The 23,042-nt window shown below is 42.7% G+C and overlaps 1 protein-coding gene across 1 annotated transcript in view; it reads left to right on the top strand.

Moving 5' to 3' along the window:
- ZBTB40 (zinc finger and BTB domain containing 40) overlaps window positions 1-21,329 on the top strand; it is a 39,833-nt gene extending 18,504 nt beyond the window's left edge. The window contains exons 9-18 of the mRNA XM_040326291.1: window positions 250-383; window positions 1,883-2,051; window positions 5,996-6,433; window positions 7,458-7,664; window positions 8,723-8,887; window positions 10,614-10,828; window positions 13,460-13,622; window positions 15,340-15,426; window positions 18,971-19,197; window positions 20,741-21,329. Of these exons, the coding sequence (XP_040182225.1) occupies window positions 250-383; window positions 1,883-2,051; window positions 5,996-6,433; window positions 7,458-7,664; window positions 8,723-8,887; window positions 10,614-10,828; window positions 13,460-13,622; window positions 15,340-15,426; window positions 18,971-19,197; window positions 20,741-20,965 (2,030 nt within the window). The 3' untranslated portion in view covers window positions 20,966-21,329. The remainder of the gene's footprint in view (window positions 1-249; window positions 384-1,882; window positions 2,052-5,995; window positions 6,434-7,457; window positions 7,665-8,722; window positions 8,888-10,613; window positions 10,829-13,459; window positions 13,623-15,339; window positions 15,427-18,970; window positions 19,198-20,740) is intronic.
- The last annotated feature ends 1,713 nt before the right edge of the window (window positions 21,330-23,042 follow it).

Genomic DNA, 23,042 nt, shown 5'->3' on the forward strand with positions numbered 1-23,042 from the left:
GTGGACTTTGGGGGTTCAAACATGTAGTTTTCACGAATTTGCGTATAATAGAAGGCTGCAGTGGGGCAGCCCTTGTATTGTACACTCCCCCTCAGTCCACTGCACTGCAACAAATGCTGTTTGCTGCTTTAGATGCACAGCTGATATGTAGAATCTCCTAAAGTCAGAAGTTTTGTTTTACTCTTTCTGCTACATTTTCTATGCTTCACCTGATGATATATATTTTTTTATTTTTTTTTCTGGTGGCAGTATTGAATAGAGAAAGTGAGGTCGCTGAAATTTTGATTCACCACAGCTCATTAATTGCACAAGCATTTCGTCAGTGTGAGCACCTGGGTTCCATGGCATCTGAAGATGAAGCCTTGAGTGACCTAGTGAAAGAGGTATATGTTTATCATTTAAAGCATTTATGAGGCCTATTTGTTCAGTTTGCGTGTGTTGCGCTATATAAACGTTTCTCACTCACTCCTATTTGTAACAGCTGGAGCACAGAAAACTGTTGCAAAAATTGAGACTTCTTGTGTTTTATTTTCAAAGATTCCACCTGATTGTATTTGTCTGATCAGTTGCTTTCCTTTTGCTTCAGTTTTTATAAATTCTCTGATAATGTTACAATTGGGGGTTATTTACTAAAGGCAAATCCACTTTGCACTACAAGTGCAAAGTGAACTTGAAATTGCACTTGGAAGTGCAGTCGCTGTAGATCCGAGGGGGACATGCAAGGAAAATAAACACATTTTTAGCTTGCACATGATTGGATGATAAAATCAGCAGGGCTCCCCCTCGGATTTACAGCGACTGCACTTCCATGTGCAATTTAAAGTTCCTTTTCGTAAATAACCCCCAATGTGTTTGTTACAACCATTGAAGCAGTTTGCTAAACCTTTGCTTTGTATAACCCTTTTAATGAAATGGTTTGAAGAAACATGTCATACTTGCCTGCTTTGTGTAATGGTTTTGCACAGAGCAGCCCCAATCCTCCTTTTCTTGGGTCCCCCCAGCGGTTCTCATGGCCGTCCCCCCCACAGAGTGCTCCCAAAGCAAACTGCTTGCTATGGGGCCTCTTGTGCGTGCTTGCTCTCGAGCCTGCTCTGTGTGTCTGTAAGAAGCAGTGTGGCTCAACCATGCCCCACCAACTTCCTCCTGCTGCTATGTCTGAGCAAATGAAGAGAGTGAGAGCAGAGAGCCTTGGCTCTAGTGCACATCGCTGGATCAAGATCAAGCTCGGGTAAGTATGAGAAGGGGCTGGGGGGAGCTGAAGAAGGTTTTTGAGTAATACCAAACACACACATATTTAAAAAAAAAAAAAAATATATATATATATATATATATATTCAAGAACCTTTTTCCTAATTGATATACAGCTGTAACATGACCCATCTCTCAATGTACAGTACTGGGAAATATGAATTGATGCCAATAGCTTCCCACTAAACTACTCTTAGGGATAATTCACACCAGTGTCTCAGTAAAAACAACGCAGGGGCTGGTGTGCGGTGCGATCCAGCAGGATCACCGCTAAGCCAATGTACCAATCTCGGTGCACCAATCTTCTTCTTTTTTTTTTTTTTTTTTTTTATAAACAAACTTTATTGAAATGCCGCATAGAAAGTTGGGTAAGTTTAATTGACTGCCTCGCACTGCACTGAAAAAAGTGCTGCTCCCAGTACTATTTTTTACGCATACAAATGTAGTGCAGTTGAGTGAATTGGGCACACACGTGACAAGGCATTTTGTGGTTGAAGAATTGTATCTGGTGTGAATGAGCCCTTATGGGGAATTGACTGCACTGCAGCATTGGTTCTGTGACGGGCAATATTTTTTTGGGCATGTATTCTCTTGTCAACCCCAGCATTCTAATAGCCACTGTTTTTTTTTACAGCTGTTAAGCATCCCGGATCAGACAGAAGATGGAGATTTGTCTTTAAACATGGTTCTGAGTTCTGCACTGCACCACACCATTCCTGTCATGAAATTCTGCCACTTGCTGTGTTCTGCCAAAGACCTGGCCTCTGACTTGAACCCCATGTTCAAAGATCTGGAGGAGCAAGGTGAGGGGATTTCAGCTGTCTGTATATTATGATAAATCTGCATTGGGTCCACAGCCAATTCCACACAGTGGAATTGATTCACTAAAACTTGACAGAGTGCAAAATCTGGTGCAGCTCTGCATAGAAACCAATCGGCTTCCAGGTTTTATTGTCAAAGCTTCATTGAACAAGCTGTGCTGGTCATGCACTATACGAAAAATCGACCAAACCCGTTTACGAAAAACGAACATTCGCCTGTAAGCGCAAACGATAGTGCCATGTAATGACCGATAAATCCTTCAGTGGACATAAATGAATGCATTTTTTGTTTTTTTACATATACCTAGTGCAGACAGTTCAGACGGGAAACGCATTAACCTTTCAATTTTATCGTTCGTTCGGCAAAAAATTTCCAAACTTGTCCTTCGTTTTTTCGGCTCAAAAACGTTCCAACCGATTATCGATTTTTGTGCCCATTAACTGGCCGAAAAACAAACAAACTGCTCAAATGATCGAATTTCGGGCGATTTTTCGTATAGTGTATGGCCAGTATTAGAAAGCTAGATGGCTACAATGCACAGCTGCACTAGATTTTGCACTCTTCAGTTTTAGTAAATGAACCCCAATATCAGTATTGGTGTAGTAAATGTAGAGTGACCAGACTGCCACTTCGTCTTTTACCATATGCAATAGTAACCAGTGCAGACAGAGTTGACCGTGTTTTGGCAAATCTTAAAGCTGATCTTGGCCTTCGTTTCATCTGCACTTGCAACGTTTTTTTCACATGGGATCAGCTATGTGATCGCTTGACAGGTTGATTTAACAGCACAAGTTGTTGTGACAGATTTCATTAACAGAATGCCCTGAATGTCACGGTTTTGGCAAAACCTTTCAATCAAGTTTCGTTCTGCTTTAAAGTGGGAGTAAACTCCCATACATTAATTTTACCTATAGGTAAGCCTATAGATATTGTAAATATTTCCTAAACATTCACCTTTAGGAGATATTTACTGTACATGCAGCCAGTGGCATCACTCGGTGGCCGTTCCTTCAAAGTCCTGTGCCGTAAACGGCGGGTCCCACGTGCATGTGCTGGAGTGACACCTTTGCGACTGCGGCCACTCGCACAGCTGGAGTCCGCAAACCCTGAAGGAAGACGGGTAAAGATGGAAGTCCTGTCAGCGGTGACACCTTGCCACTGAAAGGGCTTCATTCTAAGGTAAGTTTCACCATGAAACTTTGCTTTGCAGGTAAAAAAAAAAAATCACTGGCAGTTTACTAATATATAATATATTCTATATATATATATATATATATATATATATATATATATATATATATATATATATATATATATATATATATATATATATATATATAATTTGTCTGCATTCGTAAAATGCGTAATGATCAAAGATTTAATTTGACAACCAATGGGAATCAATATGTTCTCAGGTTACTGAGGTCCATTCGTGAAAAGTACATTTGGATTCTTTCTTATTGTTTATTTCCAATCTTTGTCTTGATGAATAGAAAGCTGGAAATGCGCCATGCACTCAAAGTTGACTTAGAATCTGGGCAGTTTATACATGTTAAAGCTCACACCCGAGCACAATGAGCTTCTTACTGGTTTTATATTAGTTCTACACTCTATTTCCTCTAAAGTCACCTGCAGTAATGTACACATTTCCTCACCCTGTAATTGTTCTTGGGTGGGAAGTACAGCTCCTGGCCATTTACAAATTGAAGGAGAGGTAGATGGAGATGCAACCGTAGTTGTGGGGTAGCGCTTAGAGCTGGAGGGACCAGGAAGTACAGTAGGCAGCTGTATTTCCACCTCCATGTAAATGGGAACATTTGCAGGGTGCAGAAAGCAGTGTTTATTTTGGCAGGGAGTTTTAGAGGAAACCTCTAATTTAACTCCAATAAGCTTATTGTGCCCAGAATTGGGCTTTCAGTTTATGCCTGCTAAGTAGTTTGTAAGTGTGAAAATTACAGGCGACTGCTATCCCTCACAGAAATGATAGTACTCTCCTGCTGAAAATACCTTTTTATTTACATTTCTGTTGAGTAGGATGGCATCATCCCGAGTCACCATTTACCGTATTTATTGGGGTATACCGCGCGCCGGCATATAACGCGCACCCCAAGCTTAGAAAGGTAGTTTAAGGGGGAAAAAAAACTTACATTTATGCCCTTCGTCCATCGGCGGCCTTGTTCGGCGTCCGTCTGCGGCCTTGCGCGGGGTCGGTCCAGCCTTGTGGGTGTCCGTCTGCGAGTCCATCCGATTTTCTGTGTGCTCGGCTCCTCTCGTGTGGCTGCGGGCGGAGCTGAGCCTAGCCGAGTGCGCAGTACACTCGGCTCTGCTCTAGGCTGCGGCGGGCGGAGCCGAGCGTGGCCGAGCCTATCCGAGTGCGCAGTACGCTCGGCTCTAGGCTGCGGCGCTCAGACAGCGGGGATCGGCGTATATTGCGCACCCACGATTTTCCCCTGATTTTAAGATGAAAAAAGTGTGCGGTATACGCCGCTAAATATGGTACTTCCTGGACTGAGATGCCTGCTCAGAGTATGCAACCATTGAAAACCTGGAGAGTGGGCAGTGACCACTGTTAACAAATATCTGACAAACATCCACTCATCAGGGTTGCCAACCGTCAGTAAATTTACAAACTGTTTGTAAAATCTGTGATTTTTGCATCTGTCCAAAAATGTCCATTACAGACATACAAACTACACGTCCATAATGGACATTTATGGACAGATGCAAAAATGTCAGTAAATTTACAAACAGTTTGTAAAATCTGTAAGTTGCCAACCCTGCCACTCATACTGCAGCCTCTCAACTTGTGACTTGGTATAAAGTTAAGGTGACCATAGATGGATCAAATGTCTGCCAGTTCAGCAGGGATCAGCCAAATTTTCATCCATGTGTGGGCGCTGAAGTTGAGCAGACGTCAATCTATTAATGCAATGGCTGCAGCACTGATCTGTGTCTTCTGACTGAGAGGAATCTCCCTGCTGTCAGAATACAATAGCACAGTGGTGAGGATTTCTCCATCCACCCTGAATGGGTAGATGGGGAGAATATATATATATATATATATATATATATATATATATATATATATATATATATATATATATATATATAAAAATTTTTTTTTTTTTTTTTTTTCAGCCCACTGACTGATCTAAAAAAACTGAACCATGTATGGACCAGCTTTGCAGTGTTAAAAATAAAAATGGCACAGGGTGCAATCTGAGTGTAGTAAGTAGGGGGGTACATTTATTTATAAAAAACACAAATTGCCAACTTGCATATAGCCAGTAAGAGCTGGTTCATACAGGGGCGGCACGCCGACTTTGGGGGCGTCTCGGCAAGGCGATCTCAAGGCGACTTGCAAAATGACTTCTGTATTGAAGTCAATGCAAGTGGCCCCCAAAGTCGTACAAGAACCTTTTTCTAAGTCGGAGCGACTTGCGGTTCTATTGAAGATAGATCTTATCCACATCAGGTGTGTCCTGTCAAAAGATAAAGGCAGAGAAAGAACAAGAAAGACGGCTAGAGAGAGATTTTTAGAGAGGGAGATAAAAGGTAAAGAGAACAAATGGAAAGAGTGGAACATCCTAAAATGTACCATAAGGGGTTTTAATACTGTATGAGTGGAAGCGACTCAGGGAGCGCTAAATATCTGTGGGTTAGGGGCGCAAATTGCTTGCCTTGGGTGCTGACAACCCATGCTACAAAAATAATTTTACTGTTGGGGGTCCCCACAACTTGGGACATTTTTGTCAAAGGGTCACAGCACTAGAAAGGTTGAGAACCACTGCTTTACAGTGTTAGCTCACTGGGGAAGGTGAGATTGAGGAAATGCATCTTCCTGTTTTTTGTTTTTGCTTCGTTTTTTCTTTTAACCTAAAACAGAAACTTTTTATTCAAGAAGTAATCTCTTGTTGTCTTTTAGGGCTGCTGGTGGAAGGTAAATGCAACTTCCAAAATGATGAAGTCAGCAATGACTGTCACATGGATGCTGTTGAAGAGATTGGGGACAGGAATGAAGACGAGGAAGAAGCCAAGGATGATGAAAACGAAGAGATGGATTCAGAAAAAGAGAGGGCGGAACTTGGGCAAGAAAAAGGTTCAAAGAAAAACTTTATCTGCAAGTCCTGCGATAAGATCTTCCTTTTCCGCTGTCGCCTGGAGGTTCATATGAAGCGTTGCAGAATGGCCAAAAGGAATCCTTTACAGTGCAAGGACTGCAATGTGGTACAGGCCTCCAAAAAAGAGCTGGAACAGCACAGAGAAGAAGTGCATGGCTACTTGATTTCACGTAATAACAAAGGCAAAAGGAGAATGCTTGTTACTTGTGACATTTGCGGCAAGGAGTTTGCTCATCCATCAGGTAACGCATGATATTTTTTGTTTTCAAATTAGCTTTGCCATTGAGTTTTACTTTAGCCAGCTAACTTGCTTGAAGTGGAGTTCCATCCAAAAGTGGAACTTCCGCTTTAAGCACTCCTCGCGCCTTTGCGTGAAGCATTTGGCATGTAATTTTTTTTTGGGGGGTGGAGTGGGTACCTGGTTTTGACAGGTACTTCCTGCTTCTGTCGTCTCGCCACCTAGGCAACTCCTCCTCTCCCCCCTAGGCGCCCCCCCATCACAGGTCCCAGAAGATTACCTGGCCACTAGGAGAGCGCAGCACGACTCGCGCATGTGCAGTGTGCACCCAGGTATGAAGCCGCAAGCTGTCACAGCTGGGTGCCCACACTTATAATGACGGCACCGCAGAGAGGAGGGGGAGAGGAGCAAGGCTTCAGGCAGCCGCATCTCTGGACTGTGGGACAGGTGAGTGTCTGTTTATTAAGTCAGCAGCTCCACTTTTTTTGTAGCTGCTGACTTTTAATAAACTTACAAACGAGTGGAACTCCTCTTTGGGTACAACTTGGCGACTAAAAGTAAATGTTCTCCCACCGCTTATTTCAAGCCCCACCCCTCAGGGGCCCCATCCTTGTAAAATACCCCCCTGCAGTAATAATGTTTTTAGTTTTTTTTCCTAGACTTGCCTTTTTTGGAGGCTTGGACATGTGAGGACTGCATTTGGGGTGTTTGTTTTGCACCGATTTGGCCCCCCCCCCCCCCCGCAGCAGATCGCAGTGCAGTTGGAATGCGGTGCAGGAAACCACATGGGAACGCAGCTTTCCTGCGCTGCATTCTAGTGTGACTGGGCCCTTAATCCTAAACTTGCTCTGGGACCATTAAAAAAAAAAAAAATAGCCCAGATTTGGGAATTAAACGTAATGTATATGTAATGTTGTATTCATGTTTTATTCTGCAATAGTTTTACAGAGATTTTACACACAGGTATCCTTAAAGGAAAATGGTCTTATGGAATGCATTTTTTTTTTCTTGTGTTTTGTTCCTATTAGGCCTTCAGTACCATAAGCGGACAGAGCATTTTGATGAGAAGCCATTCTCCTGTGAAGAGTGCGGTGCCAAGTTTGCTGCAAACTCCACTCTGAAAAATCACCAGCGTCTCCATACAGGGGAACGTCCCTTTGTTTGCAAGCACTGCCATATGACATTTACACAAGCTGCCGCCCTCTCCTACCACACCAAAAAGAAGCATTCTGAAGGTACTGTGAGATCAGTCATTTGATTTATTATTAAATGGCATATATCATTTCTATTTAGGGCTGCAACGAACGATTATTTTCATAATCGATTAGTTGGCTGTTTGATTCGATTAATCGAATAATCGGTTAATAACCTTTAAAAAAAAAATTGCTGCGATTTGCATTTTTTCTTTTTTTTTGGCCAATTTGTTGTTGGGCAAATTATAAAACACAAATTGCCACAAAAATGTTTTTCTGCAGCTTCTCCATTGAAGTATATTGAACCAAAAAAACTAAATGGCACCGTTTTGCGTTAGAAAAAAAAGTCCTTGCTCTTTCCAAATACACAGCAGCTCAAAAAATCATGGATGTGAAACCATGTAAATGAATGTAGTGTGTTTCTGCAGAGGTGTGACCCGGCCTGAGATGTTTAGTAACATAATGGGGTTAAAAAAAAAAAAATTAGTACAAAAAGAGCAAATAAGGGGTTCATTTTTTACTGTGGGACAGTGAAAGTAATATTTACCATAGAGATTTGCTCTTGTTGTACTATTAAGGGCTAACTTTTTTATTTTTTGAACCCCATTATGTTACTGGCCGATTAATCGATTATGAAAATGGTAATCGATTAATTTCATAATCGATTAGTTGTCGAATAATCGATTAGTTGTTTCGGCCCTATTTCTATTTTTATTTTTTTTAAAACATCAATTCCTACAGCTTATCCGGTTTATAAAGCTTCTCTAGACATTTTCTCTACAAAAACATGTATTTTGTGGTTTGCTGCAGTTTTATTTAGTGAGAAATTTAAATCGCCCTAAACCTGACGCCAATCTTTTGGTTGCTTTTGGACAAAGCGTTTATTTTGCAGGCTCTTTATAATTGGGTCTATCTGAGTCACCCTGCCGTTTGTGTGATGGCATTTTCTCCATGAGTGAGTGAAAAACTTGTAAAGCGCAACACATGCGAACTGAATCGCCTCTGGGCGATTCATCACCTATGGATGTTCTTTTTTGACTCACAATGGAGCAAACACCTGTTGCATTCCCTAATGTGTGACAAAACTTCTTTTATTACAGGAAAGATGTATGTTTGCCAGTATTGCGATGCCGTCTTTGCACAATCCATAGAGCTGACACGGCATGTCAGGACTCATACAGGAGATAAGCCTTACGTCTGTCGAGAGTGTGGGAAAGGATTCAGCCAGGCCAATGGACTTTCCATACATCTCCGCACATTCCATAGTAAGATCTGCGTATACATTAACTGCATCAATGGACTGCATTCTTCTTTGGTCATTCTTGCCCTACATCTTCCGGCCTTTATTGTCTGTCAGATTTTATATATATATATATATATATATATATATATATATATATATATATATATATATATATATATATATATATATATATATATATATATATATACTTGCTTACTTGGGGGAAGCTTTAATAGGTACATCTACTGACTGTAGAAGTCTTATATGTTGGAGGACATTACTTTTCAGGGTGACAAGGCAACACCTTCCAAAACAGTGTTGATAACCGCAGCATGGTGTGTTGGCAAAAATTAACATTCCGTCCTTCAGTGTTTACATTTTTTTGCTGCCAGAGACATTTTGTCATTTTATTTATTTTTTGCACGTAATAAAAAGCACAAACCTGAAGATTAGTTAATTATTAGTTAATTATTCTCCAGGGTCCCTGCTTTCAGAAAATATATGATTGGGGTAATCATATATTTTCTGAAAGCAGGGACCCTGGAGAATAAAAAATATTGATTGCAATTTTTTTATGACATGCAATATTTGTTTTTACTTGTTTTTGTCAGCTGCCTATTGGAACTGAACAAGCATAGATTGTTCTTAAAGTGTTACTAAAGTCTGATTTTTTTCTTTTAATTAAAATAACAAACACGTTTTACTTGCCTGCTCTGTGTAGTGGTTTTGCACAGAGCGGCCCCAATACTCTTCTCTTCTTCTGGCAGCGACCTTGGCTGCTCGTCTTTTGTGTGTCCCCATAGCAAGCCATTTGCTATGGGGACAAGCTGTGTGTGCTCACTCCCGACCTGTGTATCCATGGAGTCGTGCTCCATAGACTTACACAGCAGGACTTGGGCCCGCCCCCCACTTCCTATTCGCTGTATTTAATGAGAGCTGCAAGAGCCAATGGCTCCTGCTGCTGCTTGAATGGTGTGTGTAGAGGAAGAGAGGGACAATAGATACAGCTGTGCACAGCTGATCTTTTCCCCTCCATAGAGGGAAGTGGGGCACAGGGAAACTGAAAAGGTTTTTTTACCTTAATGCAAACAAGGCAATAATGTAAAAACGTTTTTTGGTTTAGTATCCCTTTAATTGGCTTCAACCCCCCAGCCACAGCAGCTGGGAGAAATACATCTCTGAACCCACATATGATGTAATACATGTTGCTTTCATGGTCGTTCATGAGGGGAATATCGGGGAACAGATGGTTGCTGGTCTCCCTCTGCTCTACCCAGCAACACCCGCCATGCCGGGCCCACAGGTGGGACAGCTGTCCCCAAGATGTGGAGTAATGGCAGATTCTTTTTATTTTTTTTTATAGCTTGGCATGTGTAAACATTTCCCCTCTTTTTAACGCATACTGTTAGACAGGATTGGTTGCAGGCTGGTCGGTAGGTTGAGCTGAAAACTTAAGCCTTTTGTTGGAGACAAAAGTATAACTAAAGGCAAACCTTTTATTTTAGTTTTGGATAGAGGGCCGAGGGATTAGAACCCCTGTCAGTTTTTATTGTTGCCTGTGCCTTATAGAGATTCACCCTCTCTATTTGTCTTTTTTACCGTTCTCATTGAAAGTAGACATAAAAGAAAATCACACATTTTTGGGGTTTCCCCAGAAAAGTAATATAGTGGAAATCTTCCAATGGGGACACTAGTTCTGGTGACCTGGTCTCCAAAAGCAACCGATGAATCTCTTTTCTTTTCTCCAGACATTGAAGATCCATATGACTGTCAGAAGTGTAGAATGAGTTTCCCAACTTTGGAGGAGAACAGACAACACATTCAGGTTGTACATTCCAAGGAATATCACCCGTGTCCGTCGTGTGAGAAGATTTTCAGCGCCCCCTCTCTACTAGAACGTCACATTGTCACCCATGTTGGGGGGAAGCCTTACAACTGTGATATCTGTGATAAGGCATATCAGGTATGTGGCTTCAACATTTTACCTTAAGTGGAATTTGTTTTGTCAGATAACTATAAAATATTAATATTTTGTATTGCTCTTCTAAGGAGGAGCTTTAGTTCTTTGCTTCACATTTTGCAAAAAAGTATTTTAGCTAGATTCAGAAAGAGTTAAGCCGGCGTATCTACTAACTCTGAATCTAAGCCGTCGTATCTTTAAGTGTATTCTCAGAATGAGATACACTTAAATTTAGCTATGATACGACGGCCTGCGCCGTCGTATCTTAGCTGTCTATTTAGGCCGGCCGCTAGGGGCGTGAATGCTGATTTACACCTAGAATGCGTAAATCAGCGAGATACGCCTATTCACGAACGTACAGTTAGTCCAACAAAAAGCTGGCCTAGCCAATGTTAAGTAAACCTTTTTAAAACCAACCCTCCCTTGCTCTGTCCAAAAAAAAAATGTTTTGCCTATAGTTCTACTTTAACAATAAACTTGTGTAGCCTTCAAAATAAGAAGCCATGTCCAAGAAAACATGGGACCCTTAAGCCCCATACACACGATCAGACTTTTTGACAACAGACTTCAAAATTTGCAGGTTTTCAAAAATAAAATCCAGTTTTCATCGGACAAAAGTTCACTCTGCACAAGGACAAACTTTTCGGCAACAAAAGTCCTACGGTGCAAAGTCCTGCCGTGTGTACATAAATCCATTGGACTTCAGTCCGAAGTACAAATACGCATGCTCAGAACCAATGTTAAAATCAACCAACAATAGCAGAAGTTGACCATAGGGTGGCGGTAAAGAGTAGAAAACCCACGTCATTTTGGGGAAAAAGTCCTGTCGTATGTATGGCAACGCCCTTCGGAAAAGTTTGTTTGAAGTCCGATCGTGTGTATAAGGCTTTAGATTCACTCTGTATTGGCGGACTACGGAGGACTCGAAGAGACCCCCCCCCCCTCCTCCTTTTATATTCATTTTTCTTTCTCTTTTTCTTGATGACTTTTATTTTTATTACATTTATACATTCAGTAACAAGTGTTCTATTTATTCCTTGATCTTTTCTTACTATGGCAGACACTTTTATTATGGTATTCATACGGATACTTTTTTTGCTAAGCTTGCATGTCGTCTTATTCTGCTCATATATATCTTTGTGTTCCACTCTTGTATCAATGGTGCCTAATGTTGATGATTTGTTATTTAGCCCATGCCACCTAACTATTTGTAAGTTCACCTCCGACGGGAGACTTTTGTCTTAAAGCGGTGGTTCACCCTAAAAAACAAGTTTCTACCATGAAATCCAGCATAGTAGCGTGAGCTACAGTATGCCTTTATTTTTTTTGCACCGTACTCAGTTTAATCCCGTAGTGAAGTTTCAGACTCCCCGCGGGGAATGGGCGTTCCTATGCAGAGGGAAGATGATTGACGGCCGGCTATGGCGCGTCACGCTTCCCGAAAATAGCCGGAATAGGTCTTGGCTCTTCACGTCGCTATACGGCGCCTGCGCACAGACTAGGAGCTGACTGCGCAGGCGCCATGAAGAGCCAAGCCCTATTTCGGCTATTTTCGGGAAGCGTGACGCGCCATAGCCGGCCGTCAATCATCTTCCCTCTGCATAGGAACGCCCATTCCCCGCGGGGAGTCTGAAACTTCACTACGGGATTAAACTGTGAGTACGGCGCCATAAAATAAAGGCATACTGTAGCTCACGCTAGTATGCTTGATGGCATGCTAGAAATTTTTTTTTTTTTCTTTTCTTTAAAGCGGAGTTCCAGCCTTTTACTGATCATTAAAAGTCAGCAGCTACAAAATGTGTAGCTGCTGACTTTTAATAAACAGACACTTACCTGTTCCATGGTCCAGCGATGCGGCCACACGGAGCATCGCTCCTCTCCTCTGCGCCTCCGTTCACATTCTGGGCACCCGACCGTGGCGGCTTTCGGCTTCACAGCCGGGCACACACTGTGCATGTGCGAGTCGCGCTGCGCCCCCCCCCCCGAATCTCCTGGGACCTGTGACGTGTCCCAGGAGATCATCTAGAGCGGGGATATGCAATTAGCGGACCTCCAGATGTTGCAGAACTACAATTCCCTTGAGGCATAGCAAGACTCTGACAGCCACAAGCATGGCACTCAGAGGCAGAAGCATGATGGGACTTGTAGTTTTGCAACAGCTGGAGGTCCGCTAATTGCATATCCCTGATCTAGGGGCAGAGGGCAGTCCCTAGGTGGAAGTGGGACAGGAAGTCCCACTCCTACCGAAGCCCCCACTCCCCCCCCCCCCCCCCCCCCCCCAAAAAAAAAGACATGCCAAATGTGGCATGTGAGGAGTGCTTAAAGCGGAAGTTCCACTTTTGGGTGGAACTCCGCTTTAATTTGAATAAAAACATTGAACTATAAATCTAATTGGTTGCTATGCTTCCTGAGACCCTCATTTTAGCAGTTTTATTCATCAAGCTCAATGTGTGTGGGTAAGGCTGGGGAAAGCACAGTCTGTGCTGCTGGGACTTGGGAACACTTTGGCTGTAGTTTCACAGGCTCATCATCTAGATAATATGGTAAATTCCAGCTGCACAAGATGAATACTTGGGACATTATATCAAGTGCTGTGTTTTATAATGGAATACATCCTCTTGGGTTTTTCTACAGCAACTGTCCGGCTTATGGTACCACAATCGCACACATCATCCAGACCTGTTTGCTGCTCAGAATCATCGTTCTTCCAAGTTCTCTGCTGCGCAGTGTAGTTCCTGTGAACAGGTTTTCTCCAACACCTCAACACTCCAGAAACACACGAAATTAGAGCATCCCGGTGAGTGTACCACAGCGATTGTTCCAGTACATGACATTTTCTTGACTATTCGATTAATTCATAATCTAACTGCATCTATGACTGACTCCTCAACATTGGATGTGATTGCATTTGTTTTGCTCTGACAGTTAGGGATCAGGAAAGGTCAGATTCTGTTGGGTCTTTTTTTTTTCTACTGCCTGTGTTTTTCAAACAGGAGATATCCTCTTCCTTGCTATGGTGTCATCAGGGTAACAAGTGAAATGTATTGTCTGTTGTCCCGGACAGCAATAAACCCCTCTTTTATTTTCATTGAGGGAGGAAGGTCTGTTGAGTGCTCTTGAAGTCCTCTCCCTTTTAAGGTAGGGGCAAGAATGAGGCAGTCTACTTAGTTGGGGACAAAAACATTATTAAAGGAGAAGTCAAGCCTAGGCTCGTTTGGCTAGGCTTATCCTAAGGGTCACAGGAGTGCAATTAGTTTTGAACTCCTGTGACCTGTTTTCAGCAGAGGGCGGTCTGCTGACGTCACCAGGATCAGTCCAGGCACAGCGTTATCCCAACTTCCAAAGTCTGGTCCCACCAGGTGCCTGGACTGATGTCCGTCTCAGCCTCTCAGCGAGCCACTGAGAACGGCCACTCCCCGCCCCTCCACAGCTCAGGGCTCCAATGAGCGTGGAGGAGCAGAACAGGAGAGCTGCTGATTGACAGGCAGCAGCTCTCCGCTCAGGGAAGTGAGAGAACCGAGTCTTTAGTGGTGTTCCATTGCTCGCTTCTCAGTGAAGAGGCTGTGGGGACAGATGCAGCATCACAGAGATGCTGCATCCACCTAGGTAAGTATGATGGGCCAATAAAAAAAACATACTTCTCTTTTAAAACCTTGACAAAGCTTCTAACCATTTACTCTATATTAAAATGTAAGAAAATGTTTGCAGTTCAAATTTGAAGAGCAGCAATATACAGTGGGTATAAAAAAGAATGGCTTCGCTGCCCGGTTCCCTACTGCGTATGTGTGAGTCGTGCTGCGCATTTCCCACTGGTCCCCGTTGTGTTCTGGGAGCCGGGGGGGGGGGGGGGGGGGTAGACGCGGAGGGGCCGGACTCCCGTCGTAGTCTATACCAGGAAGTGGTGCAAATACCTGTTTTATACAGGTATCCGCACACCCTCCCCCCTGAAAGGTGTCAAATGTGACACCGAAGGGGGGGAGGGTTCTGAAAAGCGGAGGTTCACTTTTGGGTGAACCTCGGCTTTAAATTCCAGGAGACTGGATTCAAAGGGCTCCATCGTCTGTGCCACACTGTCAGCCAGCCTTCAGAGGGCACTCCTGAGTGGAATTTAGCTGCCACCTGCTCCAGCTTACACTTTCCTGACAATTTTTTTAAACCAATTACTTACCTCCAACTCTTGGCATGACCATTGCCATACTTCTCGCATAGTTATTGCAAGCTTGGAACGCTACTTAATTACCGCATTCATTTTTTTAAACATTTTTTTATTTCATTTCCTTAAAAATGCCTTTTTATGCAGTATTTAAGAAGCATTTTTGGTGTTTACACTAGATACCCCATATGAGCAATGGTGAATTTACTTTTTTGTTATCACATTCGTTAAGTGGTCCCGTGACCGTCATAACGCATGTGATAACCTTTAGTGAATTGTGCCCACGGTCTCATATTTTACAGATCCCCCCCCTCCCCCCGTGTGCTAACAATAACAAAGCCCCTTTTCTTTTCCATTTCAGATGGGAAAGGGTATGACTGTGAGAAATGTAAGCAGACCTTCCCCACATCTGCCGCACTACAAGTTCACTTCAAATGCAAACACTCAGGCAAGTAACATTCTCCATAAGGAAAATTTCAGATGAGCTGGAAAATGTAGAGTGAGTGATGGGGAGTGTCTGTTATAGCCTGCACATGTGTCAAGGACATATAATTCATGAGGAAAGCTATGACACGTGACCTGTCAGTCATATGATCAGCCCCTCTTCAAATCGCAGTGTTTCCCTTTTTTTTTTTTTTTTGCAGCGTTAGAGGCAACTTTTTCAGACACCACAGGCTCAACATCGCAGTCTGCATTTTATGAATGGTATATTCAAGCATAAGTAAAGATAAAAATGTTTTTTTATATATGGCAACTAACTAATCCTTAAAGTGGTTCTTAAGCCTTAAGGTGAAAAATCTTCTGTGCTGCGAAATCCCTCCCCCATTATACTTGCCTGAGCCTGATCCGATCCAGCGACGTACACGAGAGCAGCTGTCTCCCTTATGCCTGGGCAGATTGATAGCAGTGGGAGCCATTGGCTCTCGCTGCTGTCAATCAAATATTGTACAGAGCAGGGGGTGGGGACGAGCCGCCCACTCTGTCAATCGATGCAGATGGAATGGCTCAAGAGTGAGCACGCACAGGTGCCCCCATGGAAAGTGGCTTTCCATGGGGGCACTTGCCGAGGAGAAGGACCCTGGAGCTCCAGCGGGGGACCCCAGAAGAAGAGGATTGGGGCTACTCTGTGCAAAGCCATAGCTAAGAGCAGGTAAGTATAACATGTTTATTTTCAAAAAGAAATATTAAGGAGTTGTAAAGGTAGAAGGTTTTTTTATCTGTGCAGCAGCCTTTTTATTCCTTACCTGAGCCCCTCTCTTTATCCAGCAATTTCCACGGCATCCTTCCGACCGTTGCATACAGCGCGTCGCTAGTTGCCAAAAGAAGCCGGACTGCGAGTCTGCTCTATACGGCGCCTGCGCACCGACGTTCAGCTTCTTTCGGCAACTAGTGACGTGCTGTATGCGCCGGTCGGAAGGATGTCAATCACTTAGGAACGCCCAGTCCCGCAGATTACATACCCGGAAGCGGCGGTGAAAATACGGTATGTGCTGCACTGAAAAAACAAAAAAAAACAACCGATTGTCATTCTGACAACTCAGCTGAATGTCATGTTAAAATAATTTTTTTTTTTTGGGTGAACCCCCGCTTTTACCCTGACCTGGTTAATGGTAGTAGTATCCAGGAGCTACATGCTGCAGTTTCGCTCTTTGCCTTTGACTTGCCAACTTCTCTGCAGCATCCAGCAGACCTCTACACCTTGGTCATCTCCTTTCCCAGGGAGTCATTGCCATTGTGGAACAGTAGAGTCTCTCGATTTACTTGTCACCCAAGATCAGGTTTTCTTTAACCTAGTGGCTAATAAATCCAGCTCTGGCATTGGGGAAATTCTTCCTTTTATTGGTCTGCAGGATCTTCATGACTGATTCCAGTCTGACAGGCTGGGAAAGTGTCCAGAACACCTTTTCGGTGCAGGGGACGTGGTCACCAGAGTAAGCTTGTCTCCTTTTCAACATACTGGAGTGTTCATAGGTGTGACATACATCAACCCTCAGGCAGGAACCAGAGGTCACACAGCTCAAATTAAGCAGACCAGATTCAAGTTTGGGCAGAACTGCATGTTTCAGCCTACTGTGCACATTCCAGCTGTAGAAAGCTAGCAGGTGGACCTACTCAGGTGAATGGCACTTCATCCAGAGGTGTTTGGCATTACTCATCTGTGACAGAGGTTTGAGACGTGGATTTCCTGGATTTCAGATTCAACAACTACCTGGACAAGTTTTCCTCCAGATCTGGGGTTCCTCTGGCCATGGCAAAGGATGCACTGGTTACTCTTCGAGATCAGTTCAACCTTCTATATACTTTCTCCTCTACAATATATACAAAGTAAAAGGCGGTACCAAAAAATACAAAAAGACACACAGTTGGCAATTTGCTATAAAAATAAAAAGGGATAAAAACAAATAAACTTTACAGAAGTTTATCCTTAAGTAGAAGCATGCCGGAAACCGTGTGAGGAATCCCAAGTTTTGAACTGGATTCCTGGAAGAACCTCGTCCATATCTCGGGTTCCCCAATTTATTGAAATATGGATGTGGGCTGGACTTTTAGCCCTTGGCCAATCAACCCTGAGGGGTGTTCCCGTCTCAGCCCACAGGATGTTTCGTGTCCTAAAGTCAAATTGGCCAAAAACGGCACTGATTGCTGGGTCATGGATAGGATTTCCGACACCAGCGCATTAGTCCGATTGCGACAGTACCAATCCCTGCCTGCCGCAACGGTTTTGTGTTTTTCTCTAGGATTCTACACATGCTACAAATACAGATTTACATAACTCAACATGTGTACTGTCAGAAGGAATTATTTTCATCTCTGCCGCTAATATTTTAGGTTTTATGAGAGATAAAATAGGTTCCTTAGATCTGTTGATGCCATCAAAGTTTGCAGACCTTCTGGTGCCTTGTGAATTGCCCCTGCGGATCCTTGTAACCAAGATGACTAGAAGTTTTCTTTGAGGCTTCAGGAAGGTGGCAATCTATGTTTACTCTGATGGGATCTTTTATTGGCATCTAGGTGTCAACTCTGGCCTAGAAACTGGCCCTCTCCTTTCAAATACTAATGAAAGAGCATATGTGTATGACTGATACTGAATACTATTAGCTGGATTCAGCTAGGGGCGCGCATCTTTGCGGCGGCGTAGCGTATTTACACTACGCCGCCGTAAGTTAGCTAGGCAAGTACTGTATTCACAAAGTACTTGCCTGCTAAGTTACGGCGGCGTATCGTAAATGTGGCCGGCGTAAGCACACCTAATTCAAATTGGGCTGAGGGGCGTGTTTTATGTTAATATGGGTTGACCCGACGTGATTGACGTTTTTTAGGAACGGCGCATGCGCCGTCCGTGTACATATCCCAGTGTGCATTGCGGCAAAGTATGCCGCAAGGACGTATTGGTTTCAACGTGGACGTAAATTACGTCCAGCCCTATTCACGGACGACTTACGCAAACAACGTAAACTGTTAAGTATTGCCGTCGTTCCCGCGTCGAAATTTTAACATTACTAGTCCAGCTATTTGATGGTATAACTTTACACCTAAAAATGCCTTACGTAAACGGCGTATCTTTACTGCGACGGGAAAGCGTACATTCGTGAATAGGCGTATCTAGTGATTTACATATTCTACGCCAAACTCAATGGAAGCGCCACCTAGCGGCCAGCCTAAATATTGGACCCTAAGATACGACGGTGCAAGCCGTCGTATCTTAGATAGGTTTAAGTGTATCTCTGTTTGAGAATACACTTAAACTTAGGACGGCGCAGATTCCGTGTTAGGTCGGCGTATCTACTGAACTCTTACTGAATCTAGCTATATATATCTTTAATGACCCAGAATTACACTACATCTGAAATGTTACGACTTCTACAGATCACAGCACATCTCGCTAAGGCAAAACAATCCTTCTCTTACATTTATGTTACACAAACATATTTTTTATTTTTTTTTTTGCATATTATTTAGCTTTGACTTTTGTTAATTTTTGTCCATTTTAGGGTCTCAGCCGTTCCAGTGTCTTTACTGCAGCGAGTGTTTCCAGTTTCCTGGAGCCCTGCAGCACCATGTGGCTGCCAACCACTTTAATGAGACGGAGAATACATTTGGTTGTGAACTGTGTGGTGAACTTTTTACTTCCCAGACTCTGCTAGAGACACACTATGAAAACGACCACCCCAACATCGTACTAGAAGAAACCGATACAGGAAATGCTCAGGTTGTACAGGTATGTTACGATTTTGTACTTTTAGAAATCTGTACTTGGCAAAGTTCCTTCACTTCTGGATTTTTCTGTTAAAGCGGAGTTCCACCCACAATTTCACTTTTTAAATATAAATACCCCTGTAATACACAAGCTTAATGTATTCTAGTAAAGTTAGTCTGTAAACTAAGGTCTGTTTTGTTAGGTTGTTACAGCATTTAGACACTTTATAAAATAGAAATTGACTGGGGCCATCTTAAGTGTGGGCATCATGAAGCCAGACTGTATGACTTCCTGGATTTCAGCCTTGCAATTCTCGCACATGCTCAGTGCTGCACAAGCAGTGTCAGATCAGGTTTCAGCACCTGTGCTGTCCAAGTCACATGATTCTTTGAGACTGGGGAGTGCACAGACTCCTGGAAAGTTACACCCACTACATTCCCAGAAGTCTGTGCGGTGTAGGTTAGGAAGCATTAAGCACCTAGGTGCAGGAAGAGGGAAGATTAACTATTCTGCCTAGCAACAACACTTTGAAGGCATCTAAAAAAAAAAAAATTCGTAAAGGACTAATGACATTTTTTTAAAACTACTGATGTAATGTTATATTTATGGGTGGAACTCCACTTTAACTTGTCTCATCCATAAAGTGATATTATAGTCAAAAACGATTTTTTTTATTAACTGTACATCCCAGGACTTCCTATTCATGACTACTTGGGTTATGCCACCACCGTCAAGTAAATGAAAGATGGCCAAAAATCTAGATAAAACGTATAAAAGTCCAGTAAAGAGACATTGTCAAATTGTTCCTCAGCTGCATGTGTACGCTGAGCATTTTTACTATTTTATTTTTTTTAAAGTGGATGCAAAACCACTCTCATCCTTTTTAAACTACTGCCATAGTGCTGATCTATATGGATATAGATGCCTCCTGCATGTATCCTCACCTGTCAAATGTTACCCCCTCTGAAAAACTACAGATTCTGTGGGTGGATCTGTTGTCTGGAGCTCGGTGGGTGGAGTTGTGATGTCAGTAGACTCCCCGCCCTCCTCTACACTCCCCTTGTCAACATGCATTTTTTCCTGTGTATTTCTTACCCTGAATTCTGCTATGATCACTAACATCCAGTCAAAACCCAGGAAAGTAACCACATGACTTCAGAAAAGGAGTGGGGGTGGGAATTAAAAAAATAATGCCTGTCTCCAAGCTAGTGCATGAGATATGTAAATAACCTGTCACTCACAGCAAGGGGGCGGAACGGACAAAGGTTTTTCTCTGTAAGTCTGTTTTATTTCACTGAACAATAAGAGGATTGCTCAGAGCTGGTTTAACTCTGTGTGGCAAGACTGGGCACAGATGATAGGAAATCTTATACTGTACAAAAGAAATCGGGTTTACATCCACTTTAAGTAAGTTTACAATATTGTATTGGGGAACAAGTTGGACACCCCCTGTTCTATAAAATTGGCAGACTAGTTTTTAAGCTTAGTTGGATAGATCTACGCCTTACTTCCACTTTGATGAATAGCTTGTAACTGTTCTAAACCTGCTTTGTAATATCCATAGGTTATACAGACCCAGGAGCAAGTCGCTACTACAGAGCAAGTGATCACCTTGGATGAATCGCAACTGGCCGGCTCCCAAGTAATTGTGGCACTACCAGATTCCCAAACCAACCAAGCTACGGCTACAGAACTAGTAGCAGTCAGCATGGAGGATTTATTTGATGGAACAGTAACATTAATTTGTGGGGATCCAGTCCCTGGAGTAACTCAGAGAACTCAAAGCTAAGGACACTTTCCACAGATTTGGATACAATACGGTTGTAATTTACGAAATGAATTTTATACCACATTTGTTATAATTTTATTTTAGGTGTTTATTTTATTTTTTATTACTGCCCACGACGCCGCATTGCTTTTTTATTTATTTTGTCTTCTCCCCCCCCCCCTCCATTGCCAGCTTTCAATTGATTTTCATTAATTTTGCCATATGGCAGTTTCAAGACTTCACAGATTTAGTAACCACACTAAAAGGCTTCACTCATTTTGTGTTTGCGTATTGCAGAGGTCTCCAGTTTGTGTTCGCCGCCGCTTCAATATCACAAATGGCTGTAATGCAAAGTGCAGCATCTTAAAAAAACAATCAGAATTCATCTTTCAAAGTCTCTAACCGTGATTTTGCATTGTTCATTTCCTTGGCCCTCTCCTCCAAATCATTTCAACACAGAAGATAAGAAAATTGTATGTTTTTCTATCAAAGAGCACTTGTAATGAATGTTTTAGGCATATTATATGCTGCAAAGGAGGCGTGTGACAACAGCAACCGCCCTTGTTTTTGTATTATTATTTGTAGCTATAGGGGATCTTGCAGTAGTTCCCTGCCCTGTACCTTTTTTTAAAGATCTGAAAAATCAATATATTCTTTGTAAAACTATGAATTTCCCCACCTAAATAATAACAATGCAGCTTTACCTTTATCAATAGCTGTATAAACTGTACTCCCTTTGGCTCAAAGTTGGATGTCCTTGCAGATCATTATTCTCCTGCCTTAGCTTTATGCTGAAAACAATCTCTCTCCAGGCTCTCGGAAGTTAAAGTTGGTGAATGAACCCATTCACACCTAATGTATTGCTTTTTTTAAAAAAAAGCTCTACCAAGGCTTGCTGAACCACAACCTTCTATTTAGCTGTCTCGGTTGCATAAAAAATAAATATGGATCGCAGCGTTAAAGTTGCCCAAAATCCAAAAATCACCAGGTAACTATTGCCACAGGGCTTCACAGCATGCGATGTACAACAATAAAATATTATTATATAAATATTATTATTATTAAATATTAGGTCACCTTCCTGGAGAAATCGGACACATCGGGGTTGATTTCCTAAAACTGGAGAGTGCAAAATCTGGTGCAGCTGGACATGGGGTAGCCAATCAGCTTCTAACTTCAGCTTGTTCAATTAAAGTGGTTCTTACGCCTAAAAGTTTTTTTTTTTTTTTTTTTTTTTTTTTTTTTTTTTAAAACCTTAAGGGTCCTTTCACACCTGCTGTCTGATCAGGTCCGCCTGTCAGACGCGATTGGACCCCCTCCATTCAACGCCGGCGGACGTGTCCACTGACATCCACCCTTATCCAATCCTGTCTGCGAAATTCAGACGGGTGGAGGTCCTATTTTCCATCCATCTGGCAAACCAGATATAATCTGGTGAAAACACAGGCGGTTCGTTTTCAGCTGATCTCCCCATAGAGGAAAGCTGGACTGGGTCCAACTCTGCTCAGTAAGAGGAGATGCACTCCGCTCTGCGAGATGGATTCTGCAGAAAGGAGCCTAATGTATTATGGTAAAGAAAAAATGTTTAGGCATTAGTATTGCTGCAACCCCCACCCCCCTTCTTTTTTTTTTTTTTTCTTACATACTTGAGCCCTTCATTTGATTCAGCGCTGTGCACTGTCCTTCTGCAGCTCTTCTCTCCACTCAATTTCATATCTTCCCGGCTTAGCTGGGGCACTGGGAGCCATTGGGCCCCCGCTGCTGTCAGTCAAAGTTGTTGGTGAGGGGGCTGGACCAAGTCCTGCACAGAGCAGGTACGTATAGATTGTAAAAAAATAAATAAATTACCTTTTACAACCACTTTAGGGCTGCATTCACACCTGAGCGTAGTGTTTTTTACCGCAATTTTGGACAGGTCTAGGGTCACCAATGTTAAAAGCAGAAAAACGCCCAAATACGCTCAATTCGAGCGACAAAAAAGGGTCCAGAACTTGTTTGAGCTTCAGGCGTTCGGCGTCAGGCGTTTTGGAGTGGAGATGTGAACCATCTCCATTGAGAATAATGTATTTTTTCCCCTCTAGCGTTTTGGAGCTTCATG

The sequence above is a fragment of the Rana temporaria genome, chromosome 10 (assembly GCF_905171775.1).
Source record: "Rana temporaria chromosome 10, aRanTem1.1, whole genome shotgun sequence".
Lineage (NCBI taxonomy): Eukaryota > Metazoa > Chordata > Amphibia > Anura > Ranidae > Rana > Rana temporaria.